This window comes from Tiliqua scincoides, chromosome 5 (assembly GCF_035046505.1).
Source record: "Tiliqua scincoides isolate rTilSci1 chromosome 5, rTilSci1.hap2, whole genome shotgun sequence".
In the NCBI taxonomy this organism is placed as follows: domain Eukaryota; kingdom Metazoa; phylum Chordata; class Lepidosauria; order Squamata; family Scincidae; genus Tiliqua; species Tiliqua scincoides.
The window spans coordinates 67,539,111-67,565,027 of record NC_089825.1 but is presented as its reverse complement, the minus strand read 5'-3'; the positions used below and the strand labels follow the sequence as shown (position 1 = coordinate 67,565,027).

Below are 25,917 nucleotides of genomic sequence, written 5' to 3'. Positions count from 1 at the left end.
AGAAAACTTTTCTTGTGTTATTTTACTGTTTTTAGTGATACTGTCCTCTTATTTCTCTTTCTCTTGCCTTTAATTTTGGTTTGCCGAAGTTTAATGAAACCATAATAACAATATTTTATAAGTGCCTTCCTGATTATATCCTCATATCCTCAAGTAGCTTCCTGATTTCCTTTTTCATATTGAAGATCATCCTCCTAATTTGGGTCAGAGAGACGGTGGTTTCCACCTTCAGTAATTCTGTGCAGGAGTCTGTTCTCTTGTTCATTCTGTGCAAGATTTTGTTCATTTGATATGTAAAGTGGTACAACCTCTAATATACGATTTCTTGTCCTTTCTGCAGATATTGTATCAAGAGCGAAGTCTCAATATAGTCAGCCCACATTTTACTTGCGAATGACATTCTCAAATTCAAGTGTATACACTCACCCACCCACCCACCCCCAAAAAGAAAAACATTAGTTTAAATAGTGGAGAGGACTCAATCTGCCATTTCCCTTACTCTGTTTATGCCCTGGAGCAACCTGGAATAGGAGAACAAATCTGCTGGTCCCTCAGTTGTAGCTTGTCTCTCATGCTGTGTTTTTAGTTCTTAAAGACAGAGTACATATTTATTGACTTTAAGGACATTTTGACTATATGCAATTTTGGCTTTCCACTTGGACTTTGGAATGTAACCCTCGCATAAGATGTGGGCTGACTGTATCTCTATTGAAATATAACCCCTATTGTTCCACTGGGTGTGATTTGTCTAAAGCATTCCATTTATTCCAAGTTAATGCAACAGCATTGTCCGTAATTATTCAAAGTCATGATAACCTCTATGTAGGAGACAATTTATATAACAAGACTAGAAACAGCAAAGTTATTGTGAAGTGGCTTGATAATTTTCAGTTTATAGACCCTTACGCTCTCATTCTGGAGAGTCTACTTTCACTAGTTCATTTCACCATACAAAAAATTGAGAGGAAGAAATTCCCTCTTGGTGATAAATGAGTAGTAAACAGAGTAGTACTGGGTCTATGTTCTTTAAAGAGTAAAGAACGGCTATTAACTGGTTTTTGCCATGTTTTGTCTAGGCAATCTACAGCTTTCACATGATATTTATAGTATGGATGATATAGTTCTGGAACTGTCAGAAACAGAGGAGACCACCTCTGTTAGCAGCTGCTTTGCTTCGGAGGACACCACAGAAGATTCAGGTGTTATGAGTTCCCCGTCTGATATTGTATCATTGGATTCTCAGAATGACAGTGTGAAGTCAAGAGACAAATTTATCAGTGTCCAGGAGACTTCGGCTGAAATGGTCACATTGGTTGCAGAATCATGGTCTGTAAAGAATCCTTCCTTCAGTAGTGATGAGTCTGGAACTGTTCAGAAAAGGTAAGTCTCACTTATTATTAAGAATGCTTATATACCACCAGTGGCGTAGCTAAGGAGGTGCAGGGGGTAGCTGTTGCACCGGGCATCAACTTTAGGGGGACAACAAGCTCAACTTGACTCCAGTGACCAAAATTGTGAAAAATCTTGGTATGTATGAATAATACCATCATATTATATCACTGCATTGGAATATCTATATTCTATCAAAAGTTATGGCCAATTAACTGGAAAATGAAAACAAAGCTGCCTTATGGAACAAAAAGTGGATTTTCTTAACTCAAAACCGACCTATGAGACTGACAGACCAATTCTGTGCATAACTATGCAGAAGTAAGTCCCATTAGAGTCAATGGGGCTTGCTCCCAGGAAACTGTGGATAGGATTGGGCTGCCATTGTTCTGAGAGCCAATGACATATTATTATGTGATTGACATGCAATGACCTGTTATCATGATATAGCATGAAACCAATAAGGTGTTAATATGAGTCAGCTCTCATTTCCATGTATCATAATACAGTTACCCCTGCTAACTAGGTAAAAAGGCACTTTTTCTAGTGGTGCCCCTCATATATTTAGCAGGGAGAGAATAACCATCCCTCTTCACCCCAGCAGTGTCCCAAACTAATCGGGCACACTTTTTTATTAAATTTGATTTTGTCTGGGGGGAGGGGGCTACAAATCTTCTTTGACCCCAGGTAGCAGATAGATGCCTTAGCTATGCCACTGACTGGGAGGAGGCAGCAGAGCATGGTGAGCTGCTGGGGGGAGGAGGTGGGTTCCTCCCAATTTTCACTTTTAAAAAAACCTGGGAATGATGTCTCTTCTGGTTGTGACATCACTTCCAGGACAACATTTTGAGCTTGGCACCGGTCTACACGTTCATTAGCTGTGCTACTGTATACCACTTTTCAACAAGACCACACATGGTTTATCTTGTAAAATATATCGATAAATGGTTCCCAAAAGGCTAATAATCTTTAAAAAAAATTACTGAAGAGACACCAACAACAGCCACTGGAAAAGATACCATGCTAGGGTATAGAAGGACAGTTGCTCTCCCCTTGCTAAATATGAAGCAATCTGGAAGAATCATCTCTGCTTCATCTAATGTGTTGCAAGCTATTCCTTTTTTTAAAAAAACCTTTTGTTTCTGTATCAGAAACTGGCACCAAATTGACACCTAAGAGCTCATTCTAATGAAAAAAAGTATGTTCATAGCAGTTAGCAGAAGTCATTTTTTAAATAATTGTCAGTGTTGCAGGCTACTATATTTCTGGGTGAATTCCTCAGTGCCCCTTGCCCCTTCAAATAATCCTGCATTTTAAAGCTGATTTTTCAGCATTAATTACATTGTGGACATCTGCTGTTACACTGTAGCTTTCTATAGTTATTCTTCCCACCATAACACAACCTTGATTTTGTACTGCCAGATCAAAAACAGATGTTTAATTTTTAAAAAGTCCTGTTTATGAAGCTAGCTTTATTCATTTGGTTCTGGAAACCAGGATTTCCAGCACAACCCTTTGGAGATTATGCAGTTCCACAGATTTCAATGGGTTTTACTCTCACTTAAGTGTACCTAGGTTGGAAGCCTGTGACTGTAAATGTTTCTGTGTATTTTTTAACCAGAACATTGCAATAATGACATCGAATAGAAATCAGGAAAGAAACCAAATTAGGAAAAAACCATGGACATACATATTTTTTCATTTCATGAGAGACGTCAGTTCTGGATTCCTGGTTTTTATAGAAATATGGTGGTGGTTCATATTGTTGCTCCACATCAATGTACATGGCACTTTAGATTGCATTTTGTACAGCCTAAAGAGCATGCATCATGTTGTGTGTACTGAGCATGGGTCCGCTGTACCTTCCACAGGATTTGCACAACATCCTCTCTTCTTCCATGTGCAGGTGTGCGCCGCTTAACAACCTTCTGCTTAACAAATGACCGCATATATGACAGTGGTCAAAGCACAAAAAAGAAGCTCTTAATGAGGCAGTCAGGACTCCCATGCAGCCTGCAGCAGAGTGTCTGTTTACACAACAAAGATGCTCTTAATGCAAAGAAGAGGCAATTGGTTTCCAATAGCCTGTGTAGCTTGTGAGTGTCTGGCAGGGAGTGTCTGTTTACACAACAAAGACACTAGATTGGGCTGAATGTTCGCTTAACAACCTCATCACATAACAGGGATTGGAGAACGTATCCCCACACAACTGTATTTTGAAAGAAATTAGGTTTGCCTCCAAATTTTAGATGTAACCTAAGGAAGTACTACTATTTTAAATAAAAGAATTACCATTTTTTATTCACTTAAAGATTTTGCTCATGCTTTAGGATGTATTAAAATATCTTGTGGACCTTAATTCATTTTATTCTTTAATTCATTTTGTCAAGGCTTCAGAGACCTTCAGGCATGGGTGGCTTTATAACCCAAAAGTAATTATTATCTTTATAGTTATTATAAGGGAAGTATGACTACACTCCGAGAGAGTGCAACGGCAAGCCTTTTGAAAACCTCAACAGAGAAGCTAAACCAAATGCTGTCCATCAATTGTGATATGCTGCAGCCTTTAGGCTTATATATTATTTTGGACAGATTTTTTCATTTTTCTGAGTTTGAACTTTCCATTATAATCATTATCAATAGTAACCTTAGATTGCAGACTCTTTGGTAAAGCTTGTTTGCATGTTATAGAAAGGGGTACAATACCCAAACCCTGTGATAAGAAACCAACATGCAATTATCTAGAATGGTTGCCTGAGTTAATACCAGTGCTACCATTACCAAACAATAAACCTTACAAATATGTATTTAAATTTTTTAATAAATGACAGCTGTGGTGGAGGACAGAATAAGGCAGTCGGGCAACCATTCTAAATCTAAACATCTAAAATGAGAGTTGCCAGTGCTCCAGTTTACCAGCACATTGTACCTCTGAAGCCAAGTGATGTTGGCTGGTAATTTTAGTTTAAGGCTAGAAGAAAGAGGCTTTGCATAAGGTTATAGATCCTTGTTATACATGCATGACAGGGATGAACAAGGTCTTTGGCAAAGGGTTGGCTTACATAGCAGTAGCCCTTTCCGATTTCCTCCATGCAGTTGTATGGTAGCTCACTTATGGCCCATCACAGGCTCATGCATGGAGGAAGTATTGTATGAATGAGGAACACACTTGTCAATCGAATTGCAATGATTCTCAAAATTGTAATTGATAATCGTAATAATATTAAAGCATAATAATGGGAATTGCTGCAATCTTCTGTGACGTGACAAGAGAAATTAGTGCAAGGAAAGAGCACCCCCCCCCCTCTCCCATAACTGGCAGAATTAGGATCCCAGAAAGTGGATATATGTAATGAATGCTGTAACCCTCCACTTTCTCCCTGTCTGAAGTGGTGGGTGGGGCTTAACACATCATCTTGAACTGCCTTGTCTAGATGTGAATTCAGGCAGCTAGTCATGACTCACTGAGTGCAAAAAATGTACTTTTTAAAAATAAATTGAGCCAATTGTAAATAGAGCAAGAATGGACTCTCAGGGTTTCAAACAACCACCCTACCCCGCCCTTTAACATTTTTGAATCCATGGGACATGCCTCACTCGTCCCACCCTTGTTCCCTTACTGGCAATCTTATGCTGCTAATCTGTTTGTGTACTTTTGTTTCATGGGGTATTTTTGCATGCAGTTGCAGGCTGTACCAGTACTATCTCGTGGAGGAGATTTCTGGTGATGTTAATATAATTTGACTTTTAGCCCTAAGTCCTAGCTCAAGTTAATTTCTGTTTCGTACACAGTATATATGTAGCTAGTTTCGAAAAAGTAACATTTTCAGGTGAGGTGTCCTTTGGGCAGTAAAATCAATAACTTTGTTAAGAAATGTTCTTGCGTAGGCGGAATATCTAGGGTCATAATTCAAGAATTGGAATTGTCCTCATAACTGAGATCTCTGGGGCTTGTACAATACTGTAAACAATAACCTTTATTTTACATGCAGCATCATAGCTTTTGCATTTAACACGCTCTGTTACACTAAATCCTTACAAAAAATTAATTTGTTAGGCAAATAATTAGAACACTACAGAGATGTTTAAATATTGCATCTAGCAATAAACCCATTTAAAAAAAAATCTCTCTCTTCTCCCATGCCCTCAGTTTTCCCATCTGACATTCTGACTCCCTGTATTAAAGGCAATTTGGACTGCAGGTTCTGTGAAGCAGGGATTTTGCAAGTACAGTAGTTAATAATCTTGGAGTGCTTCATGTATGCGAAAGAATCTGCACATACATCTCTTTATATCTCAGAATATTAGATGCTGGAATCTACTCACCAAGGAGGGCCTTCATGCCCTGTCTATCAGCATCTCAGAGACATCTGACTGTTCATAGATGGAAACCGCAGGGATGCGAAAACCCGGCATAACTTGAGTTGAGTCACCGAGTCACCGCCCCCGTGACACGACTCAAAAATGAGTCATAACGAGGACACTTTCCGAGTTGCTGAGTCACCCTTTAGTGACTCTAAATGACTCGAGTTGAGTAGCTCCCCCTTTAAAAAGCCCACCACGGCTGCGCTGAAAAAACAGGGCTGCTACCAGATGTACGTGTGTGTGGGAGTTCACTTTAAAGACTCCCCTGTTGTCCCTGCCCATCTCTAAAGAGGGCAGGAGGGGTGGGAGGGACTGCAAGAGAGTGGGACAGAAACAGCAAGAAGGAGGAGGGTCATGCACAGCAGCTGCAAGACTTACCAGGACTACCCAATCCTTGGTAGAAGTAGTCCCACTGTAGCCAGTCATTCAATAGGGCTTCCCCCTCCCAAGTAACCATGGAGCTCAGTTCACAGTAGCCAGCCATGCAGTGGAAAGCATGATTGGTGCTACGAACCTCCCCTCCCATGTCCCCTCCTCCTTTCTCCTCCTTCCTGGGCTTCTGCAGCCAATTGTAAGGCATGAACACTCTTGGCTCCTCCTCCTGCCCTCCATCAGCCCATCTTTTGTCCAGTGATAATCAGCTTCTTCCTTCCTAGCAGAGATGGCTAAAAGCCTGCTCCTTCTCCCCCCCCCCCCACTTGACTGGGAAAGGAAGCATTAACCCTTTCCTGCCTCCTGGCTGGAACTTTCCTACTGCTGGCCCCATTGGAATGCTGGCCTCGCAAGGTTTTTCATGCTGCAAAAACAGTAAGCAAGCACACCCAGACACAGGCAAACTCGAATCAGCACATGTAGGGACGTGTCAAGTCTGGGGGGGAGGCCTGAGTCAAGTCTTTTTCAGAGTCTTCCATGTGCATGACTCACAAGTTGCCAAGTCACCCAAAATCACACACAACTTGAGTCACTTACTCGCATTTCCAGTGCTGGGAAACTGCAAGGTACCATTGGTCTAGTCAGCTGGCTCTCATTACATTCGCACCAACTAGGCATGTCTGCTCCAGCTTGCAACTTACATCTAGCTAATTCTCATTTCTGAGGAACTTACAGTACTTCAGCACAGAAACTTCTAATGTGATCTAACCTGCTAACAATGCCAAATTGTTCCCTTAATATACTGGAAAGTACATGTCATCTGGGACTCATTACATAATAGTAGTCATTTGCCTTTGGTACAAAGTTTCTAAAAGCAAAAGGAATGGTGGAACATGAGTGCTGCACCCTGCTTGTTTGATTACAATGTGTCCCTGTTTATAACTTTGATGAGATAAATGGTAGAGCACTGGGTGAGGAGCAGATAAGTTTGAAGTGGAATAGAACCAGCAGTCTTAAATCAGGCACCAACATATGTCATTGAATTGTTTACCCTTTCCAAGAGTACAATTTGTGCAGAAGCTGAACTCAACTTCTACACAAATTTGCTTGTCAGCAGAACTAGAACTCTGCCCTGTGATATTCATGCAAGCAACTTCACTACATGAGGTCTAGGGACAACTAAGCGTTGACCAGTGGAATGAAAGTTAGATGCTTGGACTGAAATACCAGATCCTGGTACGGATGCCTCAGGCCAGTGTTGTAGCTGGGGGGGGGGGGGGGGAGAGGGGTGGTGGTGAGGTAAGTATTGCAGGTGCTGCAATGAACCATGTAAGTGGCCTCTCCCACTCCCTATCAGAGTCATTCCAGGTAGCACACAAGAGCACTTGCTTGCTGCCTTTGTCACCTAGAATGACTCTGAGTGGGAGGGGCCACTCACATGGTGCATTGTGGTACTGCAGTAGTTACTGCTTCACCCCCCTGAAGTTCTGCTTCAGATGGACTTGGATGAGTCCATTGCCTGATCAATAAAGGGAGAATAATTATGGCCCACATCAAGATTATTGTGATCAGAATAGGAAAATGTTACCTACTCTAAATAGCAAAGAGAAACTGGGAGGAAATACTTCCAAGTGCTTTGGGATCTATACATTAGAAAGCATGCTTAGGCCATTCTCAGCTCACTACATTATGATTTGGTGATCTAGAGTGCCCCACAGGATAACCTTCCTTGTCTTCTTCCTTCCCTCCTCCTTCCTGATTAATAAATAAATAATAAATAGGATTTTCCCATGATGTCTTGTGGCAAAAATACTTGTTTCCCCTCATTTTTGCCTATTTTTTCCCCACAAATTTTGAACCTTTCTAAACCCTTCCCCCTGCCAAGAAGCTTCTGTATTATCTTAGTATCCTAAAAGCAACTGCAACATTAAGCCCTGTCTTTTGAATTCAGTGTCGTGATAGGATGGCCACATAGCATCCTCGTCAAAGAATGTAGATTCTCTGTCATCTGTTGAGGCTTCTGCAGAGACAAAGGATGCTGATCAAACTTTCTAGCTGAGATGGCCATGTACCCGTGACTTGGGCAGCCAACCCATCTGGCAAAGTAATGGGATGGCAGGCTCTTCAGTCTGCTGACCCAATGTTATCAGCAAACCTAGGACATATACAGAACTGTTGCCAAGTCCGGGCCTTGCCCATGATTTGTTAGGGTGCAAGAACCACACTTCCTTCTGCTTCTCTTGAACAGTGTGAGTAGATAAATACAGCAATTGTATTTAGGTACTTTATTTTGTTTTTGGCACATCATTTAAGTTCTTTGTCAACTTTACTAAGCCATTGGAAAGATTTGCTTTCTGTTGACCTGCATTTACTTAAAAAAAATAATTTTCATTCCCTCTCTGTTTCCTTTATTTCCTTTATTTACCTTGTTTACCCAGCCTTTTAGTAAACTAATTTTAATTGCTTTTTATTACTTGCTTGGGCTCAGTTCCACAAACTGCAGCTTGTCACGCTTTCCCAGACTGCTCAGCTGTACTAGGTATTGTTATAGCAACAACTTTTCCTTCACATCCTATTCACATGTGTTAACATCCTATTTCAATATATGGAATTCATTATTTTTAATGAAAATAATTCGTACAAGTTGTATTATGGCATTTGTGGTTTTGATTTTGCGTTAACAGCAGCTCTTTGCAATTTTGGTGTTCCTTTTTGGTTACAAGTCTCTCATACAGCCCAGCTTCCATGGTGCTGATTTGATAAAGTGCTGTTTTAACCTTCACTTTTGTCTCCAGCTGATTAAGTGACTGCTGCAGGTTAATAATATATTGTGACCTCAGTTTAGCAAAATGCAAAAGTCAGTAATCAAATGGCCTCTAAGTCTTTGCTGTTCTTGATGCTATGCTGTATGTATCCCTCCTAATCCATCTGTTCCTTCAAGAAATTCCCAGGAGGTATAATTTCAACACCTTGTACTTCATGAGGCAAGAGGCCTAAAGTTTATCATGTTCTTTCCTATGTCAAAAAGAGTGTGTGAAAAAATGCTATTGGTAATGGTTATCTGACCTGTAAAACACAATCAGAAAAAAGCCTTGTGTTTTGCTTGAATGCAAGCCAAGGCAGGCCTGTCAACAAAAGAAAGGTCTAGAGGGGCAGGGTTCTCAGCACAGAAGGGAAATGATTTGGAGAGGAACTGCTTTTTAAAAGTTTGCTGTGTATTGCTAAATATGCCTGTGCAAAACAAAGCTTTTAATGTGTTTCAGCGTCAGTTTTTGTGTCCGACTCCAGTTGTTGGAGCTGTATTCCACTCGATTGTTCTGTCTCCAGACATTTCAAGACTCTAATGCTATAGAACCAAGTGTAGCGTGAATATAAAAACAGATTTGAAAGACAGGCACAAAATGTCACCTTCCTTAAAAATCAAAAAGAGAGAAAAATACTAATATACTCTTATTTCCAGATATAAATGATAGCTAACATTGTTTTTGTGGCTTTCCAAAGCGCTTGTCTTTCAAATGGGCAATATTTCTTCATTATTGTATTTTTTTTCTAGTTTGGGAAAACAGATTGAGAATGCAGATTATGCAAAAAAGCATGGATTTATTATGGGGGACAGAAAATTCTCTTCTTTGTATCTTGTCACTGTCCCATGTAAGGAACCTGCCCATGTGAGGAGCCAGAACCCTTTAGAATACTAGCTAAAGAGACATGCTGTCCCAGTTTTCTGAAAATCACATCATGACCAGAATTGTTTAATTCCCTTCAGCAGTGGTTCCCAAACATTTTAGCCTGGTGGCTCCTGTGACAAACTGGGCTGTTTGCCACAGCTCCCCATTAGGGCTACAATTCTATACATTGTATAGGGTGGCAGATTTTTCACCAGGATTCCGTGGCTCCTCTGGCTGGTTTCCATGGCTCCCCAGGGAGCCATGGCTCACAATTTGGGAATCACCACCCTTCAAGATAGAGAAATATAATGTATGTTTAAACATATAAAAGTATGAATAATAAAGAACAAAGTTAAGTTCCTAGGAATAAGGAACAAATAATAAGGAACAAAGGAACAATAAGGAATAATAAGGAACAAAGTTAAGTTAGTGTCAGAGGGTTGAATGTCTGGGTTTGTTGGGGATGAATGATACTGAGGAGAGCTCTGACTCAGATGTAGCTTCTACCTTCTCAGTATAGTTCATAAAGCACATCCTGGTTGCCACCACAAACAGTGAGTGGTGGTAGCCAGGCAGCAGCCGCCTCCATAGGAACTGCAGCTCTGGTAAGTTGGCAAGGGGGATGGCAGTGGGCAGGGTGGGATGGGAACTAGGGAAGGGAAGGGGTGTGTCAAGGGAAGGAAGGGGCAGACACCAGAGGTGGCAGCTCTGCCTATATCCTATCCCTCTTCCCTGCCTCAATCCACCTACCCAAGTTCACTTGGACTTGTGCCAGCAGAATCGCTGGCGCAAGTCCAAGTAGACCCATCATGGCAGCGGAGTGTTGCCCCAGGCAAGGGAGCAAATATTCCCTTACCTAGAGGAGATCTCTGGGACTTCTCCCAAACAAGATGCAGTGGTAGCTCCAGTGGTGCAGCTGCATTGGTGAAGGGAATTTGCCCCTCTTCAACTATAATTAATTGGATAATCCAACTCTGAACAGTAACCGCATTGGTAAAATTAATTTCTATGAAACAACAGGATGGCTGGCAGTTTTGTTTCTAGGTAGTTTTGTTGCTTCTTCAGCAATGAAATGATAAAGACCAGGACAATGCAAAGCATTTGCTCTCCTCATCCTAATCTGGCCCAGTTCCTTGGCACTACGGAGCATGTATTAAACTAAACTATACCATAAATTTTCCATTGAAATGGGTAATGTAGCTGGATGGACCAGTTTGCAACTTATATCTCATGTATCAGTTAAATCTCTCACTCTCTCCCTCTGGTGCTTTGGTAAAGTTTTTAGGATTTTATTTCATGAAAGTGCATAATTGACTAAATTAGAGCACCAGTCATTTAACTAATACTCACCTGGGTTTTGACAGTATTAGCCCTGTTTAAGTTCAGTTAATTCTTTAAAAAAAAAGAAAAAAGCAAGAGTACTTTGACCTGATTTATACTATAAGGATTGTAATTACTACTTTTTCTCAAAAGAGGAGGAAAGAGGAGGGTAAGGAAGGGGGAAAGGAAAAAAATTAGAAAAAAGGAGTCAGTGGTTGTTGGACATGATTGCTCAGACAATTATGGTAGTTGAAATAATTGGAAACTGTCATCATTGCTGTGTATTTTATTGTTAAACTCATTGCCTTTTCCACATGAGATTAATGCTAGACATTCAATTATCACTTAGCTATTAGTCAACTTTCTAACATGCAGATAGGTGAATGTTGGCTACAGGAACACTATTTAGAAAGAAATATTTGTGGAAATGCTAGAATATTGAGTTTATGCAAGAGATTACAAAGATAAAATCAATTTAGGAAGGAAATATAGAGGTGGGCCTTACACTTCCAATACCTCTGGTTGTTTTTGCTATTTTTTTTTTACCTAGTGGAACAAAGGGCGTTGTTTGATGCAATTAACCAGGAACTCCCAATGTTGATAATGTAAGATTTATGGTTTTCTCTACCATATTTTATATTTTGAAAAAGTTGATTATACATGTACCCATATTTTTGCTCATGCTGTTGCTTTGGTGAGTTGCCTTTCTTTTTAAAAATGCAGTTGTTACAATATAGGACAATTAAAATTCTACAAATTATCAACATACAACAAGTATGTGAATAGGGATCTATTTATAAAAAAGAAACTCCCAACTGCCTACAGTTTAAAAAGCTGACAGAAAAAAAGGTTTCATGACCATTCCAAAATAACCAATCAGGACGATCTAGCAGTAGCCTTTATGAATCATTTCCTTTCTTGAGATGTCTGAAACATTTCTGCAGTCATCCAACCATGATCCTCCATGCAGCATTAATGGATACAAAACTATGATTCTGAATGCTTTTAATTTTTCCAGAATAACTCGGGGCAGAACCCTAACCTGTGCTGGTACTGCCAGGCCACAGTGGCCTGTGCTGTATCCAGTGCAGTTGAGGTGCAGGCTGGAGGTCACCTCAGGCTAAGGGATATTTTTCCCCTACCCCAGTGGTATTCAAATTGGGGCATCGTGACGCCCCAGCCTGAAGGCCCTGGCCTCTCTCCCCTTAAGGGGTGGGGGCAGGGAAGAGACAGGGAGGAGGCAGCGACTGCTCTTGTGCTGCTCAGGAGGGCTGCAGGGACTGGGATGCACTCGCCAGTCCCTGCAGCAGCCATCATGGGGTACGGGAAGCCCTGTGTGAGCGCCTGCAGGGCTCCCCAGCTTGTTAGAAGTGAAAGTGGAGCGATCCTGGGGATTGCATCGCTGCCGTCCCCCTGCCTCCACAAGGACTTACAGTGGTGCAAACTCTCCTAGAGAATTTGAAAACCTCTGCCCTACCCCAATGTCAGCTATTCAGCTAATGCAAATTTGAGCAACTCGTTTAAGGCTGTCCAGTCCAGGAGTGGGGGTTAGAATGCGGGTCCTGCACTGCTGCCACCAATTCCACCCTCAGGCCCCATCTGCCTCTCGTCCCACACTCCCCCTGCCCCAAAACACCCCCTCTCCACCACCCTGCACCTCCTGTGCAAACTTACCCCATACAGCTAGCACAGAGTTTGGGTTTGGTCTGGGTGAGCTGGTGTGGGCTGCACTGGTCGAAGTAACTCCTGACTGTGCCTTATAGCATGTTTGTGGCACTTGGCAGGTGGAAGAGATACCAATTTTTCCCTCCTTTTGTTTATTAGCAGGGATGGTGATGAAATGATGCATACTAAGTTTGAGAATGCAGATATGTTCATTGTTGCTCGGATGGAACAGACACTGGCTGCTCTGGACAAAGACCTAGAAGGTAGGTTGCAACTGAATTAGCACATCTGTGCTGCAGAAAGATTAAGGAAAGGAGACAAGTAGTGGCAGTCCACCAGTCCAGTAGATTTGATAGCTGACCAAATTGGAGACACAGAGCACAATTCTATGCTTGTCTATTCAGAAATAAGTCCCATTGTCTTTGGGGGGATTACTTCCAGGAAAGTGTGCATAAGATTGCAGTTTTGGTGGAGGAAGTAAAGGTACATAACTCTTATCCTACTAAAAAGCAGCATCTAACACTACATCTCATGAAATTGTCCTACTTCTGATGCCAGCCTTGCCATGCCTCTTTCAGGCACCACAATGAGGGCTTGCCTAAATTATACAGCACTCTGTTGATTAGAGCTATGTTCACACTGTAAATTGTATGGGAATAGGGCAACACATTGAAATAAATCTTAATATTATTCTTTATTCTAGTAACTATGTGGGAAGTATTGAGTATCCCCAACAGAAGTAGCTTTGGATATCCACATTGTCTGTTGTCATATCTTCAGTAGAACTGTGCAGTGAAGAAATTATGCCCAGTGTTTTTCAAATTGCAATGCACAGCTTTTTTTCTATAGCTGCAATTGAGTATGCAATTGAGCATACTTTTCCTGTTTTCTTTGTGGGTGTGTATTAAAAATAAAAAATCTGTAGGATTGGAGAAAGAGGGCAAGGTTACCATAATACACAAATTGACCCACCAGTTCGTGTAAAGCTTCCTACAGCAGTGACATGATCCCCAGGATCTCATTGGTATGGGGGGGGGGGTAAGCGGGAGTGCTTTTACTTACTGTGGGCTTGAGCAAGCAGCAGGAGGAGCAGGGAACCCCAGGCTGCCCTCTGCAGGGCTCCCCAAGGCTTGAAATGTTGAGAAACGAACCACTTCCAGTTTTGCGTCGCAACCAGGAGGTGGTCTGTGTGTGCTGTTTCTCGACATTCCCAACCTCAGGGAGCCCTGCGGAGGGCAGCACGGGGCTCCCTGCATCTCCTGCTACTTGCCCAAGCCCACAGTAAGTAAAAGCATCCCCCCCATCCTCTTTAGTGATGCAATCCTAGGGGTCGCATTGCTGCCCTCGCCTGCTCCCCTGCAAAGACTTACTTAGGGAGTAAATCTTCTTAAAAGTTTGAGAACCACTGGACTATTCTGTTACTAGAATAGTAACAGAACTATTTTGAACTATTTTGTTAAAAATTCTGTGTGGCAGACACAGAATGCAAGCCCCTCTGGTAATTTCTCATAACTGTATTTTCGGGCTTGTTTCCATTTTCCAATCCAAATTATTAGCATCAGTTATTAGCAGCATCTTGGTATTTATTGTTATCTAGCTCCTGATGCTTTGCAACAGATGAGAGGGCAGGTCCTTGCTCTGAGGGTCTTACAGCTGAGAAACAGAAGTATAGGAAGAGAAGGGGAGTTACGACAAGGTAAATGGGGAAAAATATGCAAATAGTTCATGTACACATAAATAGGCTTAGAGTGCAATCCTACCCCCTTATGTCAGTGCTTTGTAGCACTGGCATAGCAGTGCAAGGGGACATGTGCTGCATCCTGCAGTTGGGTGTCACTTACGGAGGCCTCCTCAAAGTAAGGGAATGTTTGTTCCCTTACCTCAGAGCTGCATTGCCCTTGTGTCAGTGCTGGAAAGCACTGACATAAGGGATTAGGATTGTGCCCTTAGTTGCAGAAGAATATAGGGACCACATAATTTTTGGAGTCCTATCTAGGAATAGATATAGCTGGATATATGATATATTCTTAGTAAAGTTATCCAAATATAGGAGTTGTGCCATTTTCTTGTTCATAAGGAAAAGTAATCTTGGAACAATTTTGACTTGCATGTAAAATAGTGCTTAGAAGGTTATGTCTGTGTTCCAGAGAGCAGCAGAACCAACCAATACACTCAGTGGAGCTACTGACTTGTTATTTCCTAACAGCAACCTACTTGCTGTGTGGCAAGTTGCATTTGCAATTGGTGTTTCAGAGGTAGTTTGCAGTATAAAGGCTGCTGTTCAGAGAAATAAGTTGAAGCCCCTCCCCCAATTCCAGTTGTCATAACATTCTTGAGTAAACTGCAATGCTACTGACATTATTATTTTTGGAATACTTGTTGATATTCTTTGCAGCGATGGAAAGTACTCAGGATGACTCTGAAACTGGATCTGTATCTAGTGAGACAAATGGTGCATCCAGCCCTCTTATACCAAATGGTGAATCTGCCCAATATGCTCCACCTGCTGTGCCAGTAACAATCATAGACGAAGTTCCAGAAGCTGATATTGCAATCCATCCCACTAAGCAAGACGTCAACTCTCTGTTTTCCAAGATGCAAGCTAATGAAGATATCTCAACGGATCCCATTAGCCCAGGGGAGCTAATAAATGAAAACAATAATGCAGGGTCTTCCAGTAAGGAATATGTAGATACTGAATCTAGCCACATGTCCAAGAATTTGTTACAACAGCGGTCACCTAAAGAAGAGTTCAGACAGCAAGCTGGAAAAGAACAGGGACATGAATTTGAGCCACAAACATCCTCATGTGAACAAAGGAACACAAATGAGGCAGCCTTGAAAGTCACCTCTAAAGAGGGGGTTGAGTCTGAAGAATCCCAAGCCAATACAATTGTTTCTAACTTCAAGTTTACAAACAAAGTTAATGGAACAAAGGAAACAGTAAGGCCACTGCATACAAAGGAAGGGCTTCCGAGCAACATTAAACCTGAACTGGAATCCAGGATTACATCAGCAAAATCTCCTGATGAGAAGAAAGAGATCCCATCGTCACCCTTGTGGTGTCATCGTGTTCACAGTGCAGTAACAAGCTATGGGCCTAAAACAGGCCTGACAACCTTTAAAGTTGTTCCTTCAAAACCTGGAGTAAAATGTTTTGACAGAGATGCCTCCCTCTCTACTGGTGCCATTAAAATAGATGAGTTAGGCAATCTGGTGACTCCAAATGCTGGAGGTATTAAAACAGTGACAGTTAACATGGCTTCAAGTGAAACAGAGGAAACTCTCATTGGGAGAGCCAAAGCATACTGGAGGTCAAATTCAATTGGAAAACAATTTGAGGCATCCCCAGTAGGCCATTCTAACAAGCCAATGGTTGTCGTCAACTCCAGACCTCTGAGTAAAACGTCTGAAACTAAGCCTGACTGCCTTACAAGTCAGAAAGCAGCAACTTCACCACTAGCTAGTTCCGAAGCAGTTGAAAATAATTTTGGATCTGAAAAGACAAAGTCACCTCTTCATCTCACACAGTCTTTAATGAAAACACAAACAACTCCACTGGTCAACGAAGATAAGATCCAGCTCCAGTTTCAGAAACCACATAGGCGAACATCAAGCCATTATGTAGCCTCTGCCATTGCTAAATACATTGATTCACCGCAGATTAAAACCAACCAAGAAAGGCATGAAAAAGAAGGTGAAAATAATGATGAAAAAGGAGGGGAAACTGAAACAGAACCACTGCCTAGAAAATGCATTATCGTGGCCAAATACTACCCAGTAGAAACACAGCCAGTAAGAACAAAAGAACTGTATTCAAATATCTTCAGTTGCAGTAAAAATGTATCCAACACATTGCCACTTGGTGCTCATTCCAGGTTGACAAGTAATGCTGCCAACATCAAACCACTGAATCAGCCCACTCCTACTGTTTGCTACAGGAGGAGCATCAGTGCACCACTTACCACAACCTCTTCTAAGGACCATGGCAGCACAGAAGAGGTCTTCATGCAAAATGTAACTGTTAGAGAGAGATCTCCTGGATTGAACCAAAATGGAGAATTGGCTACTTCTCCTTCCTTCCTTAGACCATCTAATGCTCACACATCTTCCATCACTTCCAGCTCCTTTGTGAAGTCAGCTAGGGGGCATACCGTCAACAATGGATTATCAGAATTAAATGATACATCGAACAGCACTGTTACAGAAAAAGAAGATAAATTTGACAGTTTACCCACAAGGAATGAACCGGAGTCTAATAGTAGAGATGATAACCTCCACAATGTTTTTGGGCCAAAGAAGAAGTTTAAACCCATTATCCAGAAGCCACTTCCAAAAGACACATCATTACATAGTGCTTTAATGGAAGCCATCCAGACTGCAGGAGGAAGAGAGAAACTTCGAAAGGTAAAGTAACTTGGTTGAGATTGGCTTCAGATGTTTCCGGAAGCATCACCAGCTGGAGGCACCACACTTAAGCTCCTAGGCTGCTTAAAATCTTGGATTTTGGTGAAATTTTAAAATTTAAAAAGATTTTAAAATCTTTGAACTCTTGGTGGATCTTGCCTTTTTAGCTTGACAGATACCAGCCTGTTTTGTAACAGTTGCTGTTTGTGATGAGTTGCCACATACATTTTAAAAACGTACAATAAGGTCCTGTACCAGGCTACTGTCAGTTCTTCACATACCATGTAGTGTTATGTAACAGCAATAATGACATTGCTTATTTTAAGTAGCAAAAGGAATACAGTATGTATTTCAGAGAGAGAATGAATTATAATTCACCCTTAAGATTAACTCTGCCCAGTAGAGGTAATAATGTATAACTATGCAAAGCATGGAGGAGATCTAATTAAACATGAAATGCTTTGTTAAGATATTGCATTGCCTTTGGTTTTAGAATATATGTAGGAAGTCTGATTTCTTGTTTCTGATCAATAAAAAACAGGACTTTTATACACAAATTATAGTTAAAATTTGGTATGTTAAGTATAAGGCCAAAATCACATAGGCTTGCTTTCATCTTCCAGATGCTCGAAGTTTTCAGTCTTTAAGTAAAAAGAGGTTGTGTGCATCTGTTTTCATCACATGCTAGATTTCAGACAACCCAGTAAATGGAACTCAGAAGAAACTGTTCATCAAGGAACCAGAGAACGAGCGTTCTGCCCTCTTAGCAGCCATTAGAGGTCACAGTGGAACCTCAGGATTGCGAAAGGTAAGGTCAAAACATCAACATCCTTTCAGCAGCTTGCTTCTGCAATCTTGGGGCTGTGCTCTAAGTTTAAGGGCGCAGTCCTAACCAACTTCCCAGCAGTGGCATAGCTGTGCCAATGTGGTATGCACGGCATCCTGCACTGGGGAGGCAGTCAAGGAGGCCTTCTCAAGGTAAGAGCATGTTTGTTTCCTTACCTTGGGGCTGCATTGCGGCTAGGTCAGTGCTGGAAAGCTGGTTAAGATTGCGTCCTAAGACCTGTAATTCCTGACAGTTGCAAGCTGACTGAGGTGTCTGTGATTTCAGAGGCTACATAAACTGGGGAAAAGTATTCTTATTTTTCTTGTGCTTCCTTCAGTTAGACTGAAGAATATGGCGCACTACAAAATAACCACTGCTAATGCTATTGTAACTATTATTTCATAAATGCTTGGAAAGCTCTTCTTTTTGGAAAACAGCCAAAAAGCTATTTTTCTTTATAGAAAAAACTCCTTGCTTTCCTTTCGCCTAGTCATCTCTGCTGATTATTAAGGGCCATTTCAAGCAAATGTGAGTGTATACTGAACAGGGAGCTGCAGCCAATCCCTTCCCCTGCATGAAAGTCAATATGATATGCATTTTTACAAATATGCATTTGTTGCAGTGTTACAAATACTAGAGTTTGTATTTGTACTACTAGTACAAATATGAGAGGTCCTTTAAGTGTAAAGTACCTTGTGTGTACAGCAAAGTAGTGATAAATGTTCAAATGTGGGAGGTGGTCATGACACCTACACTCCAACTATGACTGTATAACAGAAGAAATCAATGGTGCATTTTTTCATCAGAATGTTCTGTTCTCCTTTTACTTCTTCTACTTTGAAAATTATTTTATTCCGTTTATAGATTTGACTCAGTTCATCCCAAACTCTTGGAGTGGTTGAGGTCATTTAAAACAAATGTATAAAATGTATACAAATGCATAAAAGTTGAAGACTGGAATTAAGAAATATCCCAGATAACTGTAAAAGGTATATTGGTGTTAGCCTGTGCATGTTTACTCAGAAGCTACACTGTGCTCAGTATGACTTACTCCCAGGTCTATTTGCATAAGAATTGTATCCTTAATGTACCAAGAGCTACATGCTACCTCTCAGGCTGCCCTTCAGAAAAGTGATGGCCTAGAAATTTACCCTTAATGCAGTGCAAGTCATGCCTCTCTATCTCAGAATTTGGGACCTGTGGTTTTGTCTAACTACGGGTTCCAAACCTGTGGATTCAACCAGACTTGTACTGTGGTCACATCCAGAGGGCATTCTGCAGGCTGAAAATCAGAAGTGACCATTTTCGGCCTACAGAAGGCCTTCAAAGACCTTCTGAGGGTCAGGGAGGCCACGCAACTGCCACCCTGGCTCTCAGAAGTCCCATTGGACGCACAGCATGTCACGTTCAAAGTGTAACTGGGTTCCTGACCCGCAGATTTGATTATTTGTGGATTTTGGCATCTGAGGGGGTTCCAGGAACAGAACCCCCATGGATGCCAAGGCACAACTATACACAGACATTCTTAGGGCTTGCCTATGCTGATCCTTGCAGCACCTCTGTTTTAGCAATGTTTGGTCAAAGTGGGAACGTGAGAAATTTATTTTTCACATTTTTATACTGCCTTTCCTCGGAGGAGCTTAGGGTGGCTTATATAGTTCCTCTCCTCCTTTTTGTCCTCACAACAATCCTGTGAGGTAGGTGAGACTGAGAAATAGTGACATCAGTCCTTTGTAATCAGAAATGATATGACATTACTCCTGCCATCTTGCATGCCATTTCTATCTTACTGGTATCACCATTGCACCCATGTGTGGTACAGACCAGTATAGATCACACTGTGGGCTGTGAAGTTGAGTTGCACCCTGCATTTATCTAATGCAGGTTTTTTGCAAAGCGTCAAGCTTCTCTTGCATTATCTTAGAGCTTACATGATGATTTACTGACCACTTCAGCCTCATTTCCTTCCTTCATGAAACATGCAATTACTTCATTAATTAGAAGTTTACTGTACATTTTGAAAGTGTAGCTAATGTATGCATGCTACTCCTATCGTTAAAGGCCTGATTGTCTTGGAAAAGTGCTTTATTTAGTCTTGATTATGGTAGTTGCTTTATTTGATTATTTGTTTGAAACAGTGATACATTTTTCTTGAGATTTTAAAATTGAAGCTAGATTTGAAAGCATAGATTTATAATAACTATTGCTATAAGAGAGACTGTTCTAGGGAAGGTGATGCCTAATGCATCATATTAATTCCAAAAGCCTTGTGGTTGTACCTAATATAATGGACAACCGACAGCATTCTTGCCTTACGTGCCAAAAGCATTTCCAGGATGCCAGAGTTCCAGTAAATAAAGATTGAATTTCTGAGCTTCCTTCAAGGCCAAATCCTTGATCATGGTCATCAGTTGTTTTGAGTGATGTGAGAGAGCAAGAACAGATGTTCAGACTTATAGGTAAACAAAATCTGCAAAAAGTTTTACCTCAGTGGAACAAGCTAAAATTGTTCAGGAGGAGAAAGATTAAAATATGCATCCAATATCAAATTACTGTTGCATTGTGCATATTATTAACTTGTCTGCTTTCTTTCAACCTTTCCACTGGTAGATTTCTTCATATGCTTCTGAAGAGCTACAGAGTTTCCGAAGTGCAGAAGTAGCCTTGCAAAACAGAGAAGCCACTCCCACAGAGCAGCAGTATCGTCAGCCTTCGCTACCGCCGCCGCCGCCACCACTGCCACCTCCTTCACAGTTGACAGTGAAAACTCATAGGTCCTTTGCAAGTAGTATAACAGATAACCCAGGAGATGCAAGGCAAGCCCTGATGGAAGCAATTCGTTCAGGCACGGGGGCAGCACGTTTACGAAAGGTAAACAGCATCTGTGTGAGAAGATAGCCCTGAGATTGGGAGAAAATATGGGTTGGGGCCACAGACAGGACATGAAGTAGGGAAGCAGGATTGACTAGTGCAGTGGTTTTCAAACTGGGGCATGGCAACGCCCCAGGGTGAAGGCCCTGGCCTCTGTCCACTTAACGGGCGGAGGCAGGGAAGAGGCAGTGATGCGATCCCCAGGATCGCGTCGCTTAGGGGGGCTGCAGGAACCGGGATGCACTCACCAGTCCCTGCAGCAGTGTCCTGGGGGTGCGATCACTCCACTTTCACTTTTGGAAGCTGAGGAGCCCTGCAGACCCTCACGCAGGGCTCCCCGCACCCCCAGGATGCTACTGCAGGGACTGGTGAGTGCATCCCAGTCCCTGCAGCCCCCCTTGAGCGACAAGATCCTGGGGATCATGTCACTGCCTCCTCCCTGCCTCCTCCCTGCCTCCCTTCCTTCCCCTGCAAACTCCCTGAGAGTTTGAAAACCGCAGGTCTAGTGCAAGAGGGATGGGGTGGGAAAAGGATACCTTTTCAAGTCATCTCACAAAAGAAAGATAAACTTACATCAGCATTAGCCCACAGATTGGCTGTGAGGCAAAAAGCTGAGCAGGTTGTTCAGTGCCTCTTGAGAATATCAGTCATTCAGCTTCTGTGGCTGCACAGAAGAACTCTGTTGACTGGTCCATGGACCAGTTGGCCAGGCTCAATGCCAAGGTATAATTCTGACTTACAGAAGCATTTGTAAGCAGAGTCCAATTTAAGGCTTCAATAAAGTTACTTCAGAGTGATGTTAGTAGAACCAATGGAGATTGTTGATTTCTCTTATATTAATGTTCTTTCAGAATTTCCCAGGAAGTAAGGAGTACATCTTAATGTTATCTTGTGTGTGTTTGCAAACACAGATGGAATTTTCCTACCATAATCATGTAAACATTAGGTAACCTTATCTGCTTGTCCTTTAAAGAAAAACAAACTCACAAAAGTAATGTGAGTTACCCCTGCTAACTGGGTAAGAGGCACTTTTTCAAGTGGGTACTCCTCTTTTTAGCAGGGGGAGAGTAACTAGCCCACCTCACCCCAGCAGTGTCTTTTCTAGTGGCTGTCTGCTGGTGTTCTTTTGCATCTTTTTAGATTGTGAGCCCTTTAGGGACAGGGAGCTATTAGTTGTTTGATTTTTTTCTGTAAACCGCTTTGTGAACTTTTAGTTGAAAAGCGGTATATAAATACTGTTAATAATAACAATAACAATAATAATAATAATAATAATGTAACAAATGGTATTACTTTCAAATAGTTTTGTCAGAAAGCACAAACCACAAAAAAAATCATTACTTACTATGTGAGGAAATCAATAATTTTGGAAACCTTACTGTAAACAACATTTACGAACAGTGGCCTCAGAGTGTGCAAGAAGATAACACTATGAACAGTGAGGCAGACTTCCTGATCAGAATTGCCTTCTTCTGTACAATTTATCTTAGCTGCCAGGATCAAGTTTATCTCCAGTACTAGACTCCACAAAACTGAATTGATAAATGTAACAAAAAGGAGTAAAGCAGACAACAAGGGGTGATTTTTTTCCTATTTTATTTCTTCAGAAGAGTTATCCTTACCTGTGTAGGGATTTTTAAAAAAAATTAAAATACTGAATATAGCACACTTCAAAAGTGTGTGGGGGGGAGGTGCATTTTGAATAGTGGAAAGTGGTACTGGCAACAGGTCACAATGTGGAACAACATGGAAATGCTGAATGGAGATAAACTTGACGGAATCAAACTGGGAAGTGAGTTGAGGGTTTTCCATAAGTGGGCAATCCCCCTCCCCTAAGTACTTTTGTTACACTGCTGGTCAACATTCCTGAGGTGGCAAACTGCTGAAATAGATTTGTGAATGCCTGCACAAGGGCTGAATTTTGCTACATCCTTCTTTACTTTTGAATGCTACCAGCCTGCATAATTCTTAGTGATCCTTTTCTTCCTGATACCAAAAAAAGATATTGTCTAATATGAGAGAAAATAAATATTAGTGGAAGATACGTAAGGGAGTCTAGTAAAGAAAAATATAATAAAATAAGACAGGATGATTTAATAACATATGAGCTTTTGAAATGGAATACTATATATTAAGAATGATAATTTTTGTTTTATTTCAGGTTCCCCTCCTTGTTTAAACATGAGATGCTTCAGTTACTGACTTCTTATGTAATTTTACGTGCATCATTATTTGCTGAATCACGGACATCTATGACAGAGAATTCCAAGAAGTATATATTTTCCTCTTTGTTTACTGGCCAAAATAAGTTGTACTATCTGTGTGTTCCTTTTTATTTTTAATTGGTTCATAGGTTGTTACACAGCTTCTGTGCCAAGGATTTGGGAGTTGCCTCCAAATAGTTAAACCATTGCCAATAAAACTATCGTTACTGGCAGGTTAATAAGCTTATGAACACTTTATAGTCCTGCATTAACACTTAAGTGTGTTTGTGGGCAAAATCAAGCACTTTTTGCTGTGTATCTGAACCACAACATTCTTTTATTCTGAACCATTTAGTTGAATCATACTCTTTTCTTTTTAAAAGCAAAAGCAGTTCAATCCCAAAGTGCAGATTATAGATCTATAACAATTAATAGCAAGAAAGAAAAGGATTATGGTGGATACTTAATAGCTTGAATTGCCATATGCTGAAGACATCGCTTTTTATACACAAGCAAGTTCGTTTTCCTTCATTCCAGCTAGGCAAATAATCAGTAGAGATCTAGACCCAGAAGGTCTGTTTGACAGGCTTTGGGATGGGTGGGGGAAAGTGATATAAAATACAAAATACCAATATATATTAATGTCCTGAACCCCCAGGAAAAGTAATAGAAATCTGCATTCTTAAGGGCACAGGTCCCTCCTGTACAAGCCCTATAGAAATGAATGGGAGCATCAAAGGAACACAGCTCCCATTCATTTCAGTTGGGATTGCACAGGAGAACTTCCTGGTGGATTGTGCTCTAAGTCAGACGAGTAATTAAAAGTACTCTCTATCACCTAGAAACTGCTAGTTGTAACTTGTTTCCCAAAGTGCTGCTAGTGGGGCAGGATTCCAGCCCTTTCAGTGCGCTCTCAATCACCCCACATACCCAACAATGAGCCAGTTCTCATGGGTCATGTCTGAAACATGTTTAAATGGTTTTTTTAAATTTAAGCTACTTTAGTAAATGATGTATATATTTTGAAAATATTTTGTTAAAAAGGAAATTAACTTAATGATAGTCATGGTGTTTTGCATTAATTATGTTATTGAAGAGCTATTGAACTGAACCTTCATACTTATGTTTGTTTAGTAATCATTATGGCACTGGCCACAGTCTAAAGTGACTGTCAGTGCTTTAGTGCTAAGATTTTTAAAGGTACTATCTAATACTGCTAACCTTATAAAGCATACTGCTGGCCATCTGCAAACCAGGGACCATATAGTATATACTGTAAAATACTAACCTAATTTAGTGCCACAAATTAAACAAATGCAAGATTTGCATGTTATCTTTGCCTCCGTCTTGCACAAACGAGGCTGAAGAGATATTACTTTTTCCTTTTTCAGAAAGTTGAAGGTTGCATGAGAGTGCAACCTCCTTGCTTGCAATGTGTTGGTTCATCCCACTATCGCACCCGATAAAAAAGTTTTGCACTTTTCACAGTGCTTCAAAAACGTCTTTGACCAGGGGTGACTGGGGGACAAAGGAACAAGTGCATACTCCTGTTTCTGTATGTCTGACTGACAGTTCCTTAAAAACTATTAACTTTCTCCTTTCTTGGAAATGTTTTGGGGTTGTCTGTTTTTACATTCAAACTCCTGGGAATTTTTTTTTCTATGCTTTTGCAGTTATAATTAAAGCAAAACTTTTCACAAGCAATATATTAGCATGAATCTTAATGCACCCCTTAACAAAACATGACATCACTGTGTCCTTGTGTTCTATTTATAAAGCATTTTTGAACTGTTATCACTGTAGTTGTCTTGGGCATCTTCCACACTCTTGGTGATAGTTTCTGTTTAGAAGATGTGTAGACAGAGTTTGCTGAAGGCTTAGGAACTAGAATGAGGCCTGTGATGCCAAATGTTTAAGATACACTTAGCCATGAAACATTCCTCACACCAGTCAGCTCCTTAAAATCAAGCTGCCTTGCCTTTTCATTTAGTATTAGCGTACCAGGAATCATGGCCCAAGCAGATGCTTGCAGACACATCCAGGGGTCTGTTTGCTGATGAGGCTTGGTGAAGCAGCCACCACATGCAGTAGATTGAAGGTGTGTGCATGCAAGCATTTATGCCTGTGTTTCAGCTGCCCCTTGCACCTGCCCCCTTATCCAGCTCAGTGACAGCTACCTCCACTGCTCCTCTTCCCATTCTAGGTGTCTCACAATTAAAAAAAAAATAGAAGTCAAGGAAACAGAAGTGGAAATGTTATCAAAGAGAAAAGTGGTGGCCTAGAGCAGGTTTCAAACATATGGCCTCCAAGCTGTTTCTGTCCTGTGGAAGCTATTTATTCAGCTCGTGGTTGGTTTTACATCTGTGAAAATAACTAATCATTCTAACCCTCAGCAGTTTAGCTGTGTTAGAAGCAGGTGAGTCACAGCACAGTTGCACAGCGTGCCTCCTAGCCAGCAAATGTATGTGCTTGCTTTGTGGCCACTCTTGTGCAGTGTGTCTGCGTGTTCTGCTCTTTCACTTGTGGTTTTGCTGCAACTCCCTCTCTTAGCTGCTTTTACAGCAGCTGCTGCTTGTTCCAGTCTCTCCCTCCCACACTTCTTTTTGTGGATGCCATGAGTAGACAAGAGACCTTGTCATCTTCTTACCAGGAGACATTGAGAGCACGCACAGGGAAGAAGGTGATCTTGCATAGTTAAAAGAAGCCGCACAGCATTAAGAAATCATGCTGCATTGTTTGTTTGCTGTGCAGATGGGGTTTTCCTGTGCAGCAGAAAATGCCTTTGTGATTATGGCTTTTGTGGCAAACAAGGAACTTGCAGCCCAATCTT

At 41.2% G+C, this 25,917-nt stretch overlaps 1 protein-coding gene across 5 annotated transcripts in view; it reads left to right on the top strand.

The window, feature by feature from the left end:
- Nucleotides 1-24,750, top strand: part of COBL (cordon-bleu WH2 repeat protein) — a 163,572-nt gene extending 138,822 nt beyond the window's left edge. For 4 of the 5 annotated variants that reach the window (XM_066627784.1, XM_066627786.1, XM_066627782.1 and 1 more), the window contains 6 exons: nucleotides 1,077-1,380; nucleotides 12,939-13,042; nucleotides 15,175-17,186; nucleotides 17,875-17,994; nucleotides 20,623-20,883; nucleotides 23,045-24,750. In XM_066627784.1, coding sequence (XP_066483881.1) covers nucleotides 1,077-1,380; nucleotides 12,939-13,042; nucleotides 15,175-17,186; nucleotides 17,875-17,994; nucleotides 20,623-20,883; nucleotides 23,045-23,062 — 2,819 coding nt within the window. In that variant the 3' untranslated portion in view covers nucleotides 23,063-24,750. The remainder of the gene's footprint in view (nucleotides 1-1,076; nucleotides 1,381-12,938; nucleotides 13,043-15,174; nucleotides 17,187-17,874; nucleotides 17,995-20,622; nucleotides 20,884-23,044) is intronic. The other variant, XM_066627783.1, reaches the window with a different exon arrangement.
- The last annotated feature ends 1,167 nt before the right edge of the window (nucleotides 24,751-25,917 follow it).